Genomic DNA, 22,265 nt, shown 5'->3' on the forward strand with positions numbered 1-22,265 from the left:
GAAGCCTGCAAAACAACCAGTGGGGCCACTGGATGATTGAGATGCTAAAGGAGCACTCAAGGACCATTGCAGAGAAACTAAATGAATTCTTTGCATTGGTCTTCACGGCTGAGGGATGTGAGGAAGATTCCCAAACCTGAGCCATTCTTTTTAGGTGACAAATCTGAGGAACTGTCCCAGATTGAGGTGTCATTAGAGGAAGTTTTGGAACAAATTGATAAATTAAACAGTAAGAAGACACCAGGTCCAGATGGTATTCACCCAAGAGTTCTGAAGGAACTCAAATGTGAAATTACAGAACTACTAACTGTAGTCTGTAACCTATCATTAAATCAGCTTCTGCACCAAATGACTGGAGGATAGCTAATGTGACACCAATTTTAAAAAGGGCTCCAGAGGTGATTCTGTCAATTACAGGCAGGTAACCCTGACTTCAGTATCAGGGAAACTGGTTGAAGCTATAGGAAAGAACAGAATTGTCAGATACATAGATGAAGATAATTTCTTGGGGAAGAGTCAGCATAGTCTTTGTAAAGGGAAATCATGCCTCACCAATCGACCAGAATTCTTTGAGGGGGTCAACAAGCATGTGGACAAGGGGGATCCAGTGGATATAGTGTACTTAGATTTTCAGAAAGCCTTCGACAAGTCCCTCACCAAAGGCTCTTAAGCAAAGTAAGATGTCGTCGGATAAGAGGGAAGATCTTCTCATGGATTGGTAACTGGTTAAAAGATAGGAAACAAAGGGTAGGAATAAACTGTCAGTTTTCAGAATGGAGAGAGGTAAATAGTGGTATCCCCCAGGTATCTGTACTGGCACCAATACTGTTCAACATATTTATAAATGATCTGGGAAAAAGGGTAAACAGTGAGGTGGCAAAATTTGCAGGTGATACAAAACTACTCAAGATAGTTAAGTCCAAAGCAGACTGTGAAGAGCTACAAAGGGATCTCACAAAACTGGGTGATTAGGGAAGAAAATAGCTGGTGAAATTCACTGTTGATAAATGCAAAGTAATGCACAGTGGAAAACATAATCCAAAATATTCATACAAAACGATGGATCTGAATTAGCTGTTATCACTCAAAAAAGAGATCTTGGAGTCACTGTGGATAGTTCTCTGAAAACATCCACTCAATGTGCAGCGGCAGTCAAAAAAGCTAAAAATGTTGGGAATCAGTGAGAAAGGGATAGATAAGAAGACAGAAATTATCATATTGCCTCTATATAAATCCATGGTACGCCCATATCTTGAATACTGTGTGCAGGTGTGGTTGCCCCACCTCAAAAAAGATATATTGGAACTGGAAAAGGTTCAGAAAAGGACAACAAAAATTATTAGGGGTATGGAACAGCTTCTGTATGAGGAGAGATTAATAAGATTTGGACTTTTCAGCTTGGAAAAGAGATGACTATGGGGGGATATGATAGAGGTCTATAAAATCATGACTGGTATGGAGAAAGTAAATAAGGAAGTGTTATTTACTCCTTCTCATAACACAAGAAGTAGGGTCACCAAATGAAATTAATAGGCAGCAGCTTTAAAACAAACAAAAGGAAGTATTTCTTCACACAATGCACAGTCAATCTGTGGAACTGGTTGCCAGAGGATGTTGTGAAGGACAAAAAGTATACCTGGGTTCAAAAGAGAATTAGATAAATTCATGGAAGATAGGTCTATTAATGCCAGTTAGCCAAGCGCATGCAACCCCATGCTGTAGGTGTCTCTAAGCCTCAGACTGCCAGATGTTGGGCCTGGATGACCCAGGATGTTGGGGATGGATCACTTGATAATTGATAATTGCTCTCTTCTGTTCATTCCCTTTGAAGGAGTTGTTATAAACACTGGGATTAGGCCTTGTCTATACAACAAAGATAACCATGTTTAAACATGGTTGTAGACAAACCACATTATAACTTTTTTAAAAACTGCCTCTGTAGACAAAAAAATAAAAACAATATCAGAAATCTATAAGAAAACTATATTTTAACGCTGATAGCTACCTAGGCTAAAATATGGTTCCTTAACATGGCTAAAACAGTGGAGGGAGGGGTTCTTTCCACATGGGAAAGAATAAACATGTTATAACATGGCTTAGGTATAACCATATTAAACATGTTTATTACTGTTGTATATATGGGGCTGTAGAATGCAGAAGTCCCTTATTCTCAGTCCAGTGTTTAGTCCACTAGATCACACTTCCTCTCGCTATTTTTGGCTTCCTCTTCTTGACGCTACAGTGGCTATCAACAGGTGAGTCAGCTCAGCTACCAGCAGACAGCTAGAAGGGAACTGTGGCAGCTGTACTACCAGCAACAGAATCCTGAAAGGCAGTGCCTCATAAAAAGCCATGAACTGAATGGGCATTCTGCCAAAAATCAAAGTACCTTTGGCTCTGGTTTACGTGGACACCAGAGGCCAGCTACAGGGAGGGACTATAAATACTATGATCTTTAGAAAGACTATAATCTGATGACAAACTTTCAATCACAGCAAACAGTTTATATCGGGATATCTTTGCCAGGAAAGGGGACAGAAAACTACATTTTTAAAAAATGAAGTAGTGGGGTAAGGGGGAGGGGGAAAAGTTGCCATGGCCTTTGCAGGGCCTAGAAACTAGCTCTCAATTGTGCCATTTATTTACAAAATTGTATCAACTTAAATGTCTAAATCCTAGATTGCAAAGTCTCTAGAACAGGTTTTCTCAACTTGTGGGTCATGAGTCATGACCCAAAATTAAATCACCAGAATGTGTTGAAGGGACATGGAGGCTCTTGAGGGGAAGAGAGGAGTTGGGTCCTGTTTCCACAGAGGTGTGGAAGGCTTGTGATGGAAGGGGTTCAGACCCTACACCTATGTCACAGCTGCAGTCCCTGCAGCTCCAAATCTGGGGCTGACGGGGCTCGGCTTCCCACTCTGGGAGTTGCTACCTCTTTCAGGGGTCATAGCACCACTCAGGTTTGGCCCTCCATCATGATGATGGAGAACCAGCCATGCCAAATTTGAGTGAATGGTACTGTGATCCCAGGTGCCAGTTTGCAATGCCACTTATACAAATTTGGCCTGGCTGGCCCCCCTGAGTGATACTACGACCCTGTATGTCACAACACCCAGAGCAGGAAGCCAAGTCCAGCCAGACCTATGGGGCAGGAGCTCAAACTACGGTACACATAGTGTACTTATTATATTAATGTGTATATTATATACTGTGGGTAAGAATATTAAGTAAATGAGGTTCATTTATTTGTTTTGCTCTAAAACTATTTATTAGGTTGTGACAGGCTATCAAGTTTACAAATTGTTCCTGAGCCCAAAAAGGCTGAGAACCACTTTTCTAGGGCAGGGATTTTCTTCTGTTATTTATTTGTATAAGGTATAGTACAAGAAGCTCTTAATTCCTCTCTGGGATCCTGAGCCACTACAGCTATGGAAAGAATAAAAAGGTATAATTCCTATAAGTTAGTGTCATTAATTAACCTGAGTGTCCAATACCTTCAGAGTGTAGCCTCTCCCAGCCCTCAAGACAGCCAGAGAATTACAGCTGACCTATGTTCTTCTATTAAGTAAACATGGTACAACTTGTTCCTTGCTATAATCTAAACTAGGTTAAAATGTACCATAACCATTTAAAAACATGTTATCAGTCAACAATCTGGAGATGATTAGTTTGTTTCATTAAAGATATCTTGCTATTAAGAAGCACCTTTGGCCCAGCTACTTAAGGGTTTTTAAGAGTAACAGCCGTGTTAGTCTGTATTCGCAAAAAGAAAAGGAGTACTTGTGGCACCTTAGAGACTAACCAATTTATTTGAGCATGAGCTTTCGTGAGCTACAGCTCACTTCATCGGATGCATACCGTGGAAACTGCAGCAGACTTTATATACACACAGAGAATATGAAACAATACCTCCTCCCACCCCACTGTCCTGCTGGTAATAGCTTATCTAAAGTGATCATCAAGTTGGGCCATTTCCAGCACAAATCCAGGTTTTCTCACCCTCCACCATGATTTCAACAACTTCCATCCCACCATCAACCTCAGCCTGGTCCAGTCCACACAAGAGATCCACTTCCTGGACACTACAGTGCTAATAAACAATGGTCACATAAACACCACCCTATACCGGAAACCTACTGACTGCTATTCCTACCTACATGCCTCCAGCTTTCACCCTGACCATACCACATGATCCATCGTCTACAGCCAAGCTCTGCGATACAACTGCATTTGCTCCAACCCCTCAGACAGAGACAAACACCTACAAGATCTCTGTCAAGCTTTCTTACAACTACAATACCCACCTGTGGAAGTAAAGAAACAGATTGATAGAGCCAGAAGAGTTCCCAGAAGTTACCTAGTACAGGACAGGCCTAACAAAGAAAATAACAGAACGCCACTAGCCATCACCTTCAGCCCCCAACTAAAACCCCTCCAACGCATTATTAAGGATCTACAACCTATCCTAAAGGATGACCCAACACTCTCACAAATCTTGGGAGACAGGCCAGTCCTTGCCTACAGACAGCCCCGCAACCTGAAGCAAATACTCACCAACAACCACATACCACACAACAGAACCACTAACCCAGGAACTTATCCTTGCAACAAAGCCCGTTGCCAACTGTGCCCACATATCTATTCAGGGGACACCATCACAGAGCCTAATAACATCAGCCACACTATCAGAGGCTCGTTCACCTGCACATCCACCAATGTGATATATGCCATCATGTGCCAGCAATGCCCCTCTGCCATTTACATTGGTCAAACTGGACAGTCTCTACGTAAAAGAATAAATGGACACAAATCAGATGTCAAGAATTATAACATTCATAAACCAGTCGGAGAACACTTCAATCTCTCTGGTCACGCAATCACAGACATGAAGGTCGCTATCTTAAAACAAAAAAACTGCAAATCCAGACTCCAGCGAGAAACTGCTGAATTAGAATTCATTTGCAAATTGGATACTATTAATTTAGGCTTAAATAGAGACTGGGAGTGGCTAAGTCATTATGCAAGGCAGCCTATTTCCCCTTGTTTTTTCCTACCCCCCCCCCCAACGTTCTGGTTTAACTTGGATTTAAACTTGGAGAGTGGTCAGTTTGGATGAGCTATTGCCAGCAGGAGAGTGAGTTTGTGTGTGTGTGTGTGTGTGTCCCTGGAAAAAAAGGTGGGGGGGAGTGAGAAAGCCTGGATTTGTGCTGGACATGGCCCACCTTGATTATCATGCACATTGTAGGGAGAGTGGTCACTTTGGATGAGCTATTACCAGCAGGAGAGTGAGTTTGGTGTGTGTATGGGGGTGGGGGGGTGAGAGAACCTGGATTTGTGCAGGAAATGGCCCAACTTGATTATCATGCACATTGTGTAGAGAGTTGTCACTTTGGATGGGCTATTACCAGCAGGAGAGTGAATTTGTGTGTGGGGGGGTGGAGGGTGAGAAAACCTGGATTTGTGCTGGAAATGGCCCAACTTGATGATCACTTTAGATAAGCTATTACCAGCAGGACAGTGGGGTGGGAGGAGGTATTGTTTCATATTCTCTGTGTGTATATAAAGTCTGCTGCAGTTTCCACGGTATGCATCTGATGAAGTGAGCTGTAGCTCACGAAAGCTCATGTTCAAATAAATTGGTTAGTCTCTAAGGTGCCACAAGTACTCCTTTTCTTTTTAAGGGTTTTTAGGCTCCTAACTTCCATTGAAATCAATAGAAGCAAAACAGGAATGTTTGCCTCACTAAGATCCCACCTATTCATGAACTATTGCCAGTGTCCTTCCAGTCTGCCACATGCACATTCAACAGTTATCTTGCACCTGCTCAGAGAGTAATTAAATCGTTCCTTGATGCTGTCCAGTATCTGGTGTATGGTTTCACGAACCAGGGATACAAAGGGTAGGGCAGCTTCCCCAGAATCACTAGTGGCATTTGTGACAGTTTGTACCCTGGTGTTCATCCTTTTTACAAAACTATGATAAATCTTGTACAAAGTTATTCCTTGTGACGTATCATTTGAAACCTTATAATTTGCTGATCATCGTTGTCCTGGTAAAATGTGTATGGCAACATTGTATGTAAAGTTATAAGATTTTACTGTATGACATTGCTGAGACATGATCCAAGTTTAGAAAAGCAGGAGGCACCAGTTCCTCAGAGGCAAAAGGCAAACTGATGCCTCAACCAAGTGTCAACAAAATCAAATGGACTATCACCTGGTTAAGCGGCCATTCTTTGGCAGGAAGAAGAGTGTGAGTGAGAAACTTACATCTTGGCTAACAGACTTGTTGTCGCCTGAACCCCAGCTGGAGATAATTCTCAAAGAAGAGAAATGCTATAAGAAGGGAGAACTGAAGACACAAAACACATCTCACATCAGCTCATGGCAGCAGCAATGTTTGAAAGACAAATGAAGCACCATTGAACTGGGGGAGTGGTCCTGGCTGAAGGAATCCAGACAGAGTGCTGTGAGCATGTGGTGAGAAAAACCTTTTTGCTTCAAGTTCACTTAGCTTTTTAAGTTAGGTATTAGTTTGTGTTTTACCTTTTATTTCTTTGTAACCAATTCTGACTTTTATGCCTCATTATTTGTAATCACTTAAAATTTATCTTTCTGTAGTTGATAAACATGTTTGTGTGTGTTTGGATTGAAGTGTTTGGACTCTCCATGTGAGATAAGAGGGTTTGTATATATCATTTTCTGTTAGTCTGTCATTTCATTTTCTGTGAGCTTGTACTGCCCAGCAGAGGGTGCTGAGCAGTACAAGATGCACATTTCTGGGGACAAGTCTGGAACTGAGAATTTGCCGGTATTGCTCTAGAATATAATTCAGGAGTGGCTGGATAGGAACACACCTATAACTCAGCTGGGAGTAATTTACATGCTAGAAGTTGCCTGTGAGCAGGCCAGGAGAGGTTTCTCTCAAAGCAAAGCAGTGTAAAAGGCACCCCAGCTTGGAGAATTGAGGGAACATAGCTGTCCAGCAGTCCGGATTGTACTCTGGCAAATGTCACTGCATTCTAGCAGTGCTAATGTGGTGGTGCTGGTACAGGATAAGCATCCCTGCTTACATCTTTTCAGAAAGTGCTGTGTTCTTAAAGACATGAGCGTCATGTCTTCCCTGACCAGCCATCATTAATGTCAGTGAAACACCCTCCGGTAATACACAAGTGCTTTCATAACCAGGCACAAGTACCCCTTTCTGTTTATGTACTAAGCAGTAAGGTGTGGGGGAGCAGGCAGCAGAATCAGGCTATGCAGCCTATTACCCCACCACAGTTCAGGAAGTCCATTGCTTCAAGTCTCTCTATTATTTCCTGCACATTGCCCAGAGTCACAATACTATGCAGCAAGACACGTTTAATAGCCACGCACACCTGGATGACAACCGCCCCCACCATGGATTTTCCAACACTGAACTCATGGTCCATTGACTGATAGCAGCCTGGGATTGCAAACTTCTAGAGCACACACTCTTTCCTATGGTCAAAGCAGGCCCCTCTTTTCTACGGTCAAAGCAGCTCTCATTCTGATGTCTCTGCAATGGAGGGCTCAGGCGAGCTCAACACACAACCCCAGGAAAGTGGTCTTTGTATTTTAAAGTTCTACAGCAACTACTGCTCATCTCAGATCTGCCTCACAATATAGTTGCACCATGTCATCCTCATTTCATGGGCCCAGAAGTGCCACTCGATCATGTGGAGCTGATCAGCGAATGCCAGCAGCACCTTGCAATTTTTATGCACTTTCTGCATCATCCATTCTTCCTTCTTGTTTGTCTCATCTTCATCACAGCATCACCAGTTTCTGTGGCAGTCATTGAAGCTCTGCAAAGATAGAAGAATCATGAGACCTGTCTTTAAAACAAACACAATAATGCCAATCTGTTCAAGGTGATCCTGGATGGCAAGATAGACACTGAAAGAGCAGCACAAAGAACCGTGCAAATTTTTAAAAAGTCACAGAAGTTATGGACTGGAAGAATGGGAACTGCAGGAATTTAACCCCGAGCTCCCATAATTTTCTGAATGTACTGCTGGTATTCCACAATGCACTGCAAATATTACACAGAAAGGTGTGCACCAGATGGTGGTATTGGGTACACTAGGATACGTAAACATACTGCACCACATCTTTTGCTGACAGAACTTCTGACAGTGAGGAAGCACAGCAACAAAGGCTGCTAAGTGTGCACATGCTCCACTGACATAGAAATGCTGGTAATGTCTACCAGGAAAACTTTCTAGTTTAGACATAGCTTTAGATTGTAAATTCTTTGGTGTAGGCTCGGGACCATCTCTCTGTGTTTGTACAATGCCTACCAAAATGGGGTCTGCTCCATGACTAGGGCTCCTAGTCACTATGGCAATATGAATAATAAACAAGTTATAAATATTATGACTTTCTATTATATGCAATATAGAGCAACATAGTAAAAGAGTTGCCAGAATGTGTTACCCACACACTCTAGGGCACCCCACCATTACCCTTCGGTAGGCTCAAGGCATAACCCAGTTAATTTAAGCACCCCAACCCTTACCCAGTTCCTAGGGCTCAGGGTGAAAGGAAACTACCCTTATTCAGTTCCTAGGGCTTAGGGCCACCCTTACCCAATTCCTAGGGCTCAGGGCAAAATCTTCTGCAGGTTTGAGGCCTTTTACCAGTAAAAGAACCTTACACAGTAATATCCTTAACTTCTATTAAGAATTACCAAAACAGAATACACACGCTAAGCATACAATGCTCACCACTCCCAATAAAGCAGACAAACTTTTCTTGGAGGCCAGTCAAGATTAGATCATCCGGGACTCCAGCCTCTGCACTGTATGATTGGCAGGATGCTGAGAGCGGGAGTTAGAAAACATTTCCCATATTGAGGGCATCTCATTTTTTACCTCCCTTTCAAAATGCTTATCTTTCTTCCCAGGTACAACTATAGCAAATTCTGACAGATGATCACCTGTCAGAATTTGCTATCCCTGGATCAGGGGATGAGGAAAGGTGAATGAGGGAAAGCATATTCTGACAGGATATAGGATTAGCATCAGCCGTCCTAATTTTCTGGTCTAAAGGATGAGGAAAGATGAGCAGAAGAATATGCTGCCCCTTGGTAAGCACACAGGCTACAATTTATAAACATGCTTAACGTAACCCATAAAGTACTCACATAGAATCATGGGACTGGAAGGGACCTCAATAGGTCATGCATAACATTAGGAACATACATAAGTGTTTGAAGGATTGGTGTCTTAGATGATATGATGATGGATGCTACACAGAATCCTAGAAGGATCAAACAGGAATAGTCAACCTACTTTAACCAAAATATTTAGGTGCCTGATCTATCCCAGTGGCCCACACAATTCTCTTGAAGGATCAGGGCCTAAAAGTTTTCACTAGTCTTTTTTCCTATTGATTCATAGATTCCAAGGCCAGAAGGGACCACTGTGATCATCTAGTCTGACCTCCTGTATAACACAGGTCATAGAAATCCCCCACAAATCATCCAATCTTGATTTAAAAATGGTCAGTGATGGAGAATCCACCATGACCAGTGAGAAATTATTCCAATGGTTAATTACTCTCACCATTATAAATGTATGCCTTATTTCCTGTCTGAATTTGTTTAGCTTCAACCAGGGCCGGCTTTACATTTTTTGCCACCCCAAGCAGCACCAAAAAACAAACAAACAAACAACCTGATGAATACGCCGCCGCCGGAGAGATCAGAAACATCGGAGGGAGCTGCCGCTGAATTGCCACTGACAGCAAGACCCAAGTCAGAAGAGTCGCCACTGAATTGCCTCCGCGGGAAACAACGGAGAGAAGCTGCTGCCAAATTGCCGCCGGGGCTGCTGCCAGAGTTCCACCCCAACGACAGCCGGAGCCCCTTCAGCAGTGCCGCCCCAGGCACCAGCTTACTTAGCTGGTGCCTACAGCCGGCCCTGGCTTCAACGTCCAGTCATTGGATTGTGATATATCTTTCTCTGATAGATTAGATATTTGTTCCCCGTGTAGGTAATTGTAGACTAATCAAGTCAGTCCTTAACCTTCTCTTTGTTAAACTAAATACAGTTTGCTCCTTGAGAAAACCACTTAAAGCCAAGTTTTCTAACTCTCTAATCATTCTTGTGGCTTTTCTCTGAGCCCTCTACAATTTAGCAACATCCTTCTTTATTTGTGGTCACCAGAACTGGCTAGAGGATCCAGCAGCAATTGCACCAGTGTCAAATACATGGAAGGGGACTGTTGCTCCCTTACTAACATTCAGTGGGGCTGTTTTAGTTGCTAGCTCCCAATACTAAAAAGGGGGAAGGGTTGGTGGGGAATCAGAACCCTGAGACTGACAGCCCCCAGGAACAATGGGGAGAGGCCAATGCTCCAGGTCAGCCTGAATGACAGGGCGAGCAGGCTAAGCAGGGAGTCAGGAGGCCCCATCCTCTGTGTGAGTTGGATTTGCCTAGGTCAGACAGAGTGGGGCTGAACTAAGGAGAAAGCAGGGGCCCAAGCTAAGCTGGGAAGCAGAGCTGTGCCAGATCCAGAGGGACCAGAAAAAAAGCCCATGAAGCAGGTCAGTGCTGGGAGCAGAGTCACAGAAGCAGCCTGCAGTGCAGACCTGTCCTGGGAGCAGAGCTGCAGCAACCAGAGCCAGAGGGGCCAGAGAAGCAGCCCAGGGAGCTGGAGGCAGAGCAACAGAGACAGAGTGGTGGAGCTGGGTGCGATGAGCAGCTAGGGAGATCGAGGGGGACCCTGGGCAGCGGGCCCAGCACAGGGAGACACCTCAGCCAAGAGGTTCTGCAGGCCAGGCTTGGATCCAATCCTGACAGGGCGGGGCCGACACTGGAAAGAAGGGTCCTACCACTTAGAGCCTGAGCGTGTGGCCACCACCAGAGCATCCCTGCAGCAAAACCAGGGCCGGAGAAGAAAGCCTGGGACTTACAAGGAACAGACTGTGAACTGCCCTGACATTCCAGGGACACTGTTTGTGATGTTTCCTGCCACAGAGCGGGTTGATGTGTTTCCTTTAACCTTTCCCATTTTTCCTTATTCTTTTTAAAATTAATTGTTGATTAAATAACTTGCATTTGCTTTAACTTGTATGTAATGGTCAGTGGATCAGAGAAGTGCCCAGTGCAGAGAGAGTACCCTGGAGTGGGGACACCCTAGCCCCTGTCCTAGGTGACCACAGCAGGGTTGGGGGTCGAGCCCCCCAGGAATCCTGGGCCCAGCCTTGTTGGGGTTACAAGGACTCTGCCAGACAGGAGAGTGGAAGGGGAGTCCTCAATGGCAGGGAGGCAGCTGGGTAAAGGAAGTGGGAGTGAGGACTCAGATCCTTTCGCTAACCCCACTTCACCGGGGTAGTGCAGAAGCCAGGAAAGTTCCCCACAATAGCGGGACTATTCCCCTGCTTACATATAGAAGTAAAAATAATCTCTTGACTCTTACTCGATTTGCATTTATGCACTCCAGGATTGCATTAGCTCTTGGCCACAGCCTGGCCCTGGGCCCTCATGTTCAGCTGATTATCCACCCCCAACTCTTTTTCTTCGTGAACTGTGGGTCATGAAGGAGCTTCTCCGTTTTGTGCCTGTTGCTCGCTCCACCTGTCTCCGTTCCACATTCAGCAAGGCCAGGGTTACTTATTTGGTATGTTTTGGGGATGGGGTTGGCTTTCCTGAAACTGACAAGGTTTCACGTCTGAACCTGCCGAACCTAGCAGGGAAAAGGAAGACCTGCCTCAGAATCAAGCCTCCAGCAGGCAGGTGTTTACAGCCTCCCTCGCGTGGCACAGCTAGAGGCCGGGGCACTGCGGTAGAGGAGGCCCCTCGGCTCCGCTTTTCGGCCCCGCCCTTTGCTCAGGGAGCAGAATCTGAGGGTCAGGGCCGAGTGTGAGCCACGGCTTCCAGACTTGCTGCTAGGCATGCGCTAATCGCTCGCGCACACTCAGCGCGTGCAGAGCCTCGCAAGTGGCTGTTTCTGACGCTACAGGGGCCTCGGCCCCCCACGAGTCGCTCTCGTCTCTTAGCAACCGGACGCACTGCCCCCTCCCGTTCCGCTCGCCGCGGTGCGTTCTGGGATGGGATCGTGGGCGCGACCACTGCCCGGAGCCCGTGCGGTGCGGGCCTGTTACCGGCTCCCCTGCTAGCGGGGCCGCAGGGCGGGCTCCCGGACCAGGTAGAAGGCGGAGCGGGAAGATGACGGGGCTGGAGTCTAACGGTTTCCTTTCCCTCCCCTCCCCGCGCCATTGGCGGTAGCCCTGGCTCCTGGGGAGAGAGCCCCTGTCTCCCGCTGTGTCCGGGCGCTCTGTGCCGCAGTGGGGCCCCTCGCCCTCCGGCCGGGGTAGGGGCCCTGGCTCCCCGCATTTGAGGAGTTCCACAGGTCCCCGCCTCGTTTTGCCCGGCATCGTGTGGCGCTGGCGAGGGGCGCGAGCGTTCAGAGATCGGCCTCTTCTGTACCTCTGCCGGAGCAGGGGCCGGCCACAGGCAGGGCCGGACTCGCTGGAGCATCGGGCCAATTATTAATCCCTTTTCCTGACCCCCGGGTGCTTCAGATCTGCTCAGAAGCTCTTTGACCTCAGCGGGGCTTGTTACTTCTTCAAACAGACTCGATTTCAAGTGGACTGTGTCCCTTTAAATCTACGCTGAAGCTGTTTGTCCAGGTTTAATTCAAAACCTGCTGAAGTCAGGGGTCAATTTCAGTGAGGTTTGGATTAGGTCTAAAGTTTTAGCTCTTGTGAATGGAAAAAGCTCAGTACTATTCATGATTTTACAATTGTAAGGAGACTTTTGATAATGCTGAGAAAATATTTGGCATAATTAATGTTTCTCAGGTAAAAATGATGCAAAATGTCCACCTGGCACCTAAAGCAGATGAAGAGGATCTTTATTCTGGCTACAATGATTATAACCCCACCTTTGACACAGAGGTACATCTACTTACCATTTCTCAGTTTTTATGTGTGTAGGCCATGCCTTTGTGCATGATATAAGGCAATCTTCACTGGAGTTGGCATTCTGATGGTGCTTTAGATATGATCAGAAACAAACCAGCAAGCATTGCTGCTTTGAAGTTAGTTTTCCTCCACCCATCCATACAGATTTATCAACAATCTCAGAGATCATTTTGAGTGGTTACAATTTCATTGGTGGGTTTTATTCTGAGATAGACACTGGTTGAAGGTGTATAACAAAACTGTTTGCTGTTAAGATTTTAATATTTCATATATTAAAATCTTAACTGTTTAAAAGTAGAGGTTTTAGTAGGTTTGTGTTTTGGCATCTGGGGTGAAGTCCTAGCCCCACTGAATTCTATGGGAGTTTTGACATCACCTTCAATGGGATTGTGATCACATTGTGATTTTTTTTTTAGTCAAATTTATATATTAAATAGAATAAAATCACTAATTTATCAAAATAAAATTATATTCGGGAAAACTACTGTTGCATAAAATCATTTTAACCCAATTAAATAAGAATGCAGACTAAGCATTCAGTCAATAGCTTCTGTTCAGTGTTGAACTACTTGAACTTCTTAGGTCCAGCATTCTAGAACTCATTTATTTTACCCTAAAACTGTCCCTCACCACATGTACCTTTATATGAAATAATGGAATCGTAGAAATAAATGATGTAAAAGACATAATAGGTCATCTAGTCCATTGATCATTATAGTGTATTTTCAATATATTGTTTCCTCCTCCATAAGCTAGTGAGATTTATACTACACCCTGCATGTTTAAATATATAAATAGCGCAATATCCAATATATGTTTGTTTTAAAATTTCCTCACTGGAATAGCAATATGAGATGCACACTAGGATCAGTTAAGAATTCAAATTAGTACAGCCCTTTAGACCGAAATAAAAATGCTGTGTATGGTAACTACTAAGTATTATAAATCAAGCTCAGTTTTCTCCCAATGTTTTACTATTCAGTGGTTACTCTGTTTTGATATTGCTTTGTGTAAACTAAAAGTTCTTTAAGTTGTACAATCATAGCTTATTGACACTACAAACTGTAATTTGGCAATATCCAAGGGCATCCTAACACAGGGGCTAGTGCCCCCACAGTGGAAATATTGTAGGAGGTCCACTCCCACATATACTTGTGCATGCCTAGTGGGGATGAAGGGGAGGCAGAGGCGAGGGTGGGACCAAGAGGGGCTGAAGGGCCTGCTGCAGGGCCCAAAATCAGGCCTGGGAACAGATAGGAACTCCCAAGCTCCCCTTTCCAGCCTCGAACCGGTTTCCCCCCCAGCCAAGTCTCAGTACCTCCTTTCACTCCCTCTCCCATTCCTCATCTCCCTGGCAATAGTAAAGTACTGTAGGAGCAAATTAGGTACCTATTTTTTTTTGTTTGTTTTCTTTGGATAGTTCTTACATTTTTGTTTTGTTTCAGGATTTAGAAAATGATACAGCTTTTCAGCAGGCTGTGAGAACTAGTCATGGTAGAAGACCCCCAGTAAGTAAATTTTAAAATATGTTGCAATTTTTCTAAACATTCTCAGGAAGTTTGGGTTCTAATCTTGGCTTTGCCACCCACTGCCTTTAAACAAGTCTCAAGCTCAGTGTATTGCTAAAATGATGATGGAATGTTTAGCCATTTGTGAGATACAAGGCCAAAATTATTAGAGCTACAGCATGAGATTTTAAACTTCCACCATTCAGTAAGTATAGTTCTTATACATGATTATTTCTTAAATATTTGGATGGGGAAAAGTTGGGGGGGGAGGAGGCGGGGGAGAAGGCAAGGCATCCACAGTCAGCCTGTGGAACTTTTGCCAGAGGATGTTGTGAAGGCCAAGATTAACGGTTCAAAAAAGAACTAGATAAATTCATGGAGGATAGGTCCATCTGTTGCTGTGAGCCAGGATGGGCAGGGATGGTGTCCCTAGCCTCTGCTTGCCAGAAGCTGGGAATGGGCGACAGCGGATGGATCACTTGATGATTACCTGTTCTGTTCATTCCCTCTGAAGCACCTGGCATTTGCCATTGTCGGAAGATAGGATACTGGGCTAGATGGACCTTTGGTCTGACCCACTATGGCCGTTCATATGTTTATCTGTCAGGGGGTGAACCTCTCCAGCACACCCCTATGTGGCCTCCCCTTTAGGTTCTTTCAATCAATTACAAGATTTACACTGACTTAAGAGAATGCACCCCTCTGTGGGGTCTGATTTATTAAGTTTCTACAAAGTGTGACTTACCTGAAAAAACTAACAAAAGTCACCTTGCTCTGGCTCCTTATAAGACTCCTCATCAGCTCTTTGTCCCATTTCAGGAGACCTTCTCCTGGAGCTCAGGTTATGCTTCAGACAGTCCCTCCTCGGGCAGGGTATACATTAATGAAACACCTAGTCAGTCACTCTCCTCATAGCAAGAGCCCCAGCCCTCCTCTTGGGGCTAGGTTATAATTAGCCAGCTGTAGGGCCTTAACCAGCTTCTGCCTCAGTTGCCCCTTTTTCATCAGTTAATCCTGAGGCTAGCAGGATCCAGCAGGCAGCCTTCTCCCCACTTATGCAGGGACCTTCTTACTCTCTTCAGTGTCTGCAGGCATCTCCCTGAGATGACAGAGGATATAGCATTTATGCTGGTCCCCTTCTCCCAGCTCGTTCCCAGTTGGTGGGGGGCTCTGCCCTCCTCTGCAAGGCTCCTGCCCCAGGCCCTTAAAGATACAATGACAGGATTTCCTTCCAGGCAGTGTTCATTCCCAGGACCACTTCCTCTACATATCCCCTTTAGTCTTATGTTGGATCCTTCAACTCCATAAAAGGGCCATACCACATGGCAGAGTGGCCTGACCACTAGGCACTACTGCCTTGTTCCTATATGATAAAATGAGCCAGATGCTGATTACAATGAAGTAACAGATTCTATAAAAGGTCCTCGCATAATGCATCCAACCAGAAGGAAGTTGGCCTTGACATGGTTCCTCAAGCGTGGGATGGAGAATGGAGTATAATATACAGAACTCTGGAGTGTTGTTGCAATTTAATTTTATTCAAATGACTTTGGTTACTTTTATTTAGTTATGACTTCAAAACTCTTACATCCTTTTTCAAAAGAAATGGAAAATTGACATGTAGACCCTACTTTTGAAATGTATGTTCTGTTGTAATGACTGTGTGCTTCTAAACAAGAGCTGAAACCATTAAGAATCATGTGCAATTTAATCACCAGAAAGGTACATATTTTAAAGAGGGAGCTATGGTTTATACAAATAAAACTGAACATAGAGACATAACTATAGAACTTTCTGTACTTTTTTTAATGCATGATCATTTCTGTGAACTTGTTTCTTTAACCTATGTAAAAAGACTGAGTAATCACATTTGGATTAATTATGGTTTGTTTTTGTTTTTTTTTTAATGAAGATAACAGCCAAAATTCCAGGCACATCAGCTTCACGACCTTTAGCTACAGGATTTGGGGTAAGTTTTAGTTCTGTGCTTTAAACTTAATCAAAGAGAGGCTCTACCTGGAGTCTTGAGTATATACAACCCTCTAAATCCTATGTACAGCATTGTCTCTTTTTGTCTCAGTCCTTTCCTCCAGTGAGCCACACTCATTGCTTAACTTTGAATATCAGCAACTGTGCACTTAGCCCTGGTCTACACTGGGGGGGATCAATCTAAGTTACGCAACTTCAACTACGTGAATAACCTACTCACTGCAGGGTCTTCACTACGGTGAGTCGACTGCTGCTGCTCCCCCGTCAACTCTGCCTGTGCCTCTTGCGGCGGTGGAGTACAGGAGTAGATGTAGACTAGACAAGACGCGATAAATCGATCCCTGCTGTATTGATCGCTGCCTGCTGATCTGGCAGGTAGTGTAGACATACCCTTAGACAGGGCACAGTTACTGATTTTTCAAGATACTTGACTGTGCTTCCTAGGTATTGTATTAGAGGGCAGAATCCAACATTAAAGGTTTGATTGAACTTGCATTGAAATTGATGGGAAGACTTCCAGTGACTGCAGTGAGAGTTGGACTGCACCCTTTGTGTTTATGTGGTGGACAGTTTTGGAGTATGCTGTAGAAATTGCATGATCCTAAGGTAAATATTAAATTGTAAAGAATTTTCAAATTACATTTAAATTTATACAGATTTCTTTCTAGTTCTGAAACCCTAAACATAGACAAGATCATTTGAATAACTAATTAATTAATTACTTTAATTATAGGTTATTTTGATGCCTAATTTCTCTTAGGTCATCTCGGATACCACTGCCAATGCAAGATTAAATTGGAAGGAACGTTCTTGAGTGCTTTTTATCTAGTCCTATTTAAATAACTCAAGCAGTGTAATTACCCTTATGAACTATTCCACAGTACATTGGACTTCTGTCAGGAAATTTTTCCCAATAGTCATAATTTTCCTGTTGTCTAATTTGATGTCATTACTTCTAGTTACACCCTTTTGGAACACCTTAAAATTCCTCATCCTCCTCAGTGTTAAGACCCTTTAAGTATGTGCTTCTCTAGACAGGTATATTGCTTTAGCTATCTCTTAGGCAAGCTTGCTGGTTAGAATTTTCAAAAGCATCTAAGTCCCATTGAAAATCACTGCACTGTAGGCTTTTCTCTGCCCCTGTCCTTTGATCAGGTCACACCCCTTTACCAGATTATTCCTCCCCTCCCCCCCCAACACTCATAGTTGTGGATATTTGGTGTAGTAATTAGTGGTGTTTGGAGAAGTTAGTTTGGTAAAGGGCTGTGTGCAGAGGGGCAGTTCCCACAGTAATGGAAGGCTGGCATTATTATTATTTGTATTATAGCAGGTGAGGGCTCTGGTCATGGACCAAGACCCCATTGTGCTAGGCACTCTACAAACATGGAACAAAAAGACACTCCCCGCTCTGAAGAGCTTACAGTCCAAGTATAAGACAAGAGGGGAAAAAAAAGATATAAACAGACCAATGGGGAAGTACAAGGAAGTGTAATGAGAACTAATGGTCAGACTGGCTATGCTGAGGTCTCAGCACTCCAACAGTCTAACTGTTGTCAGTGTTTTTGTGGGCCTCACTGCAAAGGAAGGTTCTGAAGGGGGATAATGAGTTAGTTTTCAGATGTTTACAGGGAGCTTGTCCCAAGCATGAGGGGTAAACTTGGGAGAAATCATGAAGGTGCTTGAAAATTTAACAAGTGTGCAATAAAGGCTGACATAGTGAGGTATTAGAGGCAACCTTTCAATACTGGAAGAGAGATGATAGTGTGGGAGATATGTCATGAAAGGACTTGAAAGCAAAGAGAAACAGCTTATGTTTGATACAATTGAGAAGAGGAAGCCAGTGAAGGGAATCAAAGAGATGAGTGACATGGTCAAAGCAGCGGGCTCAGAAAATGATACTTGCAGCAGTATTATGAATAGATATAAGCAGGGCAAGACTGCATTTGTTAAGACCAGAAAAAAGAGTGATGCAGTAATCAAGATGCAATATAGTGAGAGTACAAGTTTTAACGGTATGACTAGATAGGAAAGACCATATCTTAAATATCTTATTCAGAAAGAATCTCTAGTGGGACAGAGTTTAAGCTGTGGTGCATGGTCTATGGTATATAGTAGTTATCACTACAGTAAGGTGGGGGCCTGTGACTGGAGAAGTAAATGGTCTTTACTGTTAGGTGACTTAACTTTTCATTTACTTGCTGTCATGTGTGTTATGCATGCAGCAGCCATAACTGTTTATAAATGAAGATGCTTAAGTGGCAGGGAAGGGGGTAGAAGTGGTGATGGAGAACATATGTTCTCCATCAGCAGATAATATCAATTAGCTGTTGCAAATTAACCCTTATATACCTTCTTGGCTGAAGGATAAAATCTGACAGAAAAGCATAGCTCACAGTGAAGAGGCTTTTATGGGCACCTGGCCCCATTTTATCAGGTTTAGATTAGGGATGTAAAATGTTAACCGGTTAACTGGCCCCCAGCTGCACTCAGCCGGCTGGACGGCCAGCTGACCCCAGCCCCATGGCCGGCTGACCGACCCCTGCCCTGCCTCAACAGCATGAACAACCCCAGTCCTCTCCCTTTAATTGATTAACCCTTTAAACAATAGAATTTTAATCCTTTAAACAGTTAACTTTTTAAACAATATTTACATCCCTAGTTTTGGCTGTAAGGCACAGTTGCTTTATACCTAAGTCTTCCTAAATCTAATTAAAAAATAAAAACTATCTATTGTACCAGGTCTGTCAGGATACACCTCTCTACTAATATTTGTGTTGATTGACAATTAAAAAAAAGTCTATAATGAAATGTACGACTCCCATGGACAAATTTCAACCAGAGCCCATTAAAAGCTGATGAACAGAGACTAAACAAAAAGTATACAGAAAATTCAAAGGGCGTAAAATCTGTGAAATTTTACAAGGCTTGTCTCTTTCTTCTAGAGAAAAACAGGAATTTATTTAAATTTTAAATCCATTTTAGAACCCAATCATAACTATGGAGTTGCTACCAGGTACCTTCAGAATATTTATGCCCTATAATGGAAGGATATCCTGCCTCAGTGAAGTCAATGCGAGTTTTGCTATTGATTTCAAGGGGAGCAGGATCGTATCCTAAAGTTGTACATTCATGAGACAGAAACGCTACATATTTAAGTATTTATAGTTTTGGTTTTAAACTTCTAAAGTAGAAAAAGAACTTATGATTGTTAATTTTAATTTTTTTATTTTGGTAGTCAAAGACAGCATTATCGTCATCAATGGGAAGACCGATGACAGGAGCTATACAGGTAATATTTTATTATTTACTTTGAGAGTGGGCTCAGTATGCTGAAGTTATACTGTGAATGTTCTCTTTTTTTTAATGCAAATGTTCCAAGAGGTGGATATGCTGTCTCTTTGCCAGCTGTGAACTCTCCCAAGCTTGGGGATTTCTCAGCTACTGAATTACAGCTGGTTTCTAGACAACTTGTGCCTCTTTATCTTGTCCAATTCCACTCAATCTGACCCATAATTTCTCAGGGCTCTCAATCCTTGCTGCCCAGGAAAAAAAAAACTCTGACACTTAGCATGGCAGCATGTGACAGCACATTACAGAGCCACTAGTCTAACAGGCCAGCTCTTAAGAAGAATATTTTAAAAATCAGAGACAATTACACGGCATATGTTAAAATTATCGGCAACAAAAAAGATTAGGGTTATCTATGTAAAAAGGCATTTGGAATAAGTTATGTGAATAAAACAGTTTGTAACATTTATTACTTAGAAATAATTCCAATATATATTTTGCTACTGTAGAGTCTGTTACAATATACCTAAGGGTTGTGAAAGACACTGGTCAGCGTAAACGAGGCTTACTAATACTAGGTCGGTCTGTATCAACCGTAAAGCATGCTTCCCACTTATGTTCCAATATGTAACTTATCCCCCTGCTTTTTCCCCATTTTTGGTTTTCAGAATATTTTCATTCATAAAAATGTCTTTTTCTTTTAATTTAAGGATGGAGTTGCTCGACCTCTAACAGCAGTTCATGCAGCAGGTTACACTAAAGCAGCTTTGAGAGGTAGAGTGGATAGCATTCACTGTCTGTCATGGAATTCACTGTCTGTCATAGAATTTACCGTTCTCAGTGCCATGTGTCAATTTGCAGGTTCTGTATTTGATCCCCTTGGTCAAGCAAGAGGTCCTGCTCCTCCTTTAGAAATGAAAAATGAAGATACGTACGTAGCCACATTTTTGTTGTTCTGTTTCGAAACAAATGATTTCAGCATTCTTAGAAAAATCACAACAACATGGTACTCAGGAAGCCTAGGGGCCAGATTCTCTTTCTGGAGGAAGAGGCCTGATCCTGCAAACATACACATGCTTAACTTTACTAGATTTAATAGAGTTCAAGGCCAGAAGGGACCATTAGATCATCTATGCTGTCCTCCCTATTAATTGTCACCCAGATATCCTTACGTTCAGTCTAGTTATTTTAGATTGACTAAAGTATTTCAGTCCTTGGGAAGCTAAACTGTTATGTACCTCAGGCAAAGAACAGGAGAGACTGAGGTGCCACCAATGCTTGAGGCCCCTACAGTGGCGTGGAATTTATTATGCCCAGATGATTGGAGCAGGTGATCCACACCCCGTGCTACAGAGAAAGGTGAAAACCCCCTAAATTTCCTACCAGTCTTACCTAGGGGAAAAAATACCTTCCCAATCCCAAATCTAGCCATCAGTTTGACCCTAACTATGTCAGCAAGAAACTCCAGCCAGACATCTAAGAGGATTCTCTGTACCATCTCAGAGCACTGGTCGACTCCAACTGGTGTTTCCTCTCTAGCTGTGGCCTGTCTCTGATGGTTCAGAAGAAAGTGAACCCCATCCTCACCCTAAGAATACATCTCACCAGTAGTGCATCAGGTCAGGAGATGCCTTCCTGTTCCCTGCAGGTGACCAGCTGAAGTCCTGAAACATGGGATTTGATTATTTTCATTGTTTTAATGTGGAGCGGAAAGCTTAATGTGGAGCGGTTCCCCGTTCCCGGCCAATGGGAGCTGTGGGGGGTGGTGCCTGCAGGTGAGGGCAGCACACAGAGCCCTCTGCCCCCTCCTCCTCTAGGGGCCGCAGGGATGTGGTGCCAGCTGCTTCCGGGAGTGGTGCAGGGCCAGGGCAGGCAGGGAGCCTGCCTTAGCCCCACTGCACCACAGGGGTGGCAATCCCGCAGGCCAGATCCAAAGCCCTGACGGGCCAGGTCCGGCCCGCAGGCCATAGTTTGCCCACCCCTGATTAAGAGCATGCTCAGGGAAATGCAGTGATCCTATTACTTCCATGGCCCATGGAGGAAGGGGACAACCGGGGAATTCACAGATTCCAAGGTTACCAAGTGATTCAGATTATTCTGTAACAGTAAACTATGCCTCTTATTATTTACTACCCCAGCAGTCTGTGTCATCTGTAGACTTTACCACAAAAGATTTTATGTAATCATATAGATTGTTGATAAAAATATTAAATAATGTTGGACCAATGTGATACCACCATAAATAGTCCTATTGATTTCAATGAAACTACTTACGCTACTAAAGTTAAGCGTGTCCATGGGGTTTTGCAGGCTTGGGGTTTAAGTGTGATTCCTGTTGAAGTCATGGTTCATATCCTGCAGAAAGAGAATAGGGCCTCTGGTGGTTAAAAACAACTAGCTTTCTTCCCACCCCACTCTTGTATTTTGTGCTTTGTCTGTGGCTCAGGATCCTGAATATAGGTATGGCCTTTGTCATCACTGAGTGCTGTGGTACAGAAAAGGATCAGATCATTAGAGGACTGGAAG

At 43.6% G+C, this 22,265-nt stretch overlaps 1 protein-coding gene and 1 long non-coding RNA gene across 4 annotated transcripts in view; one reads left to right on the forward strand and one right to left on the reverse strand.

Annotated features, from left to right (window-relative positions):
- Positions 1-7,044: 7,044 nt before the first annotated feature.
- Positions 7,045-11,767, reverse strand: LOC311514711. Its single transcript, XR_014709923.1, has 3 exons — positions 11,448-11,767; positions 9,169-9,284; positions 7,045-7,828 (listed from the first exon to the last, which is right to left on the reverse strand). It is a non-coding gene; the product is annotated as an uncharacterized lncRNA (long non-coding RNA).
- Positions 11,768-11,951: 184 nt separating this feature from the next.
- Positions 11,952-22,265, forward strand: part of IFT88 (intraflagellar transport 88) — an 80,241-nt gene continuing 69,927 nt past the window's right edge. The window contains exons 1-7 of one of the 3 annotated variants that reach the window (XM_084617380.1): positions 12,033-12,176; positions 12,832-12,927; positions 14,400-14,462; positions 16,375-16,431; positions 19,687-19,740; positions 20,450-20,513; positions 20,601-20,670. In XM_084617380.1, the coding sequence (XP_084473506.1) occupies positions 12,838-12,927; positions 14,400-14,462; positions 16,375-16,431; positions 19,687-19,740; positions 20,450-20,513; positions 20,601-20,670 (398 nt within the window). In that variant the 5' untranslated portion in view covers positions 12,033-12,176; positions 12,832-12,837. Of the gene's footprint in view, positions 12,177-12,831; positions 12,928-14,399; positions 14,463-16,374; positions 16,432-19,686; positions 19,741-20,449; positions 20,671-22,265 lie in introns of all 3 variants that reach the window. The other 2 variants (XM_084617379.1, XM_084617378.1) reach the window with 2 other exon arrangements.

Source organism: Lepidochelys olivacea (genome assembly GCF_965140295.1).
Source record: "Lepidochelys olivacea isolate rLepOli2 genome assembly, chromosome: 1".
Lineage (NCBI taxonomy): Eukaryota > Metazoa > Chordata > Testudines > Cheloniidae > Lepidochelys > Lepidochelys olivacea.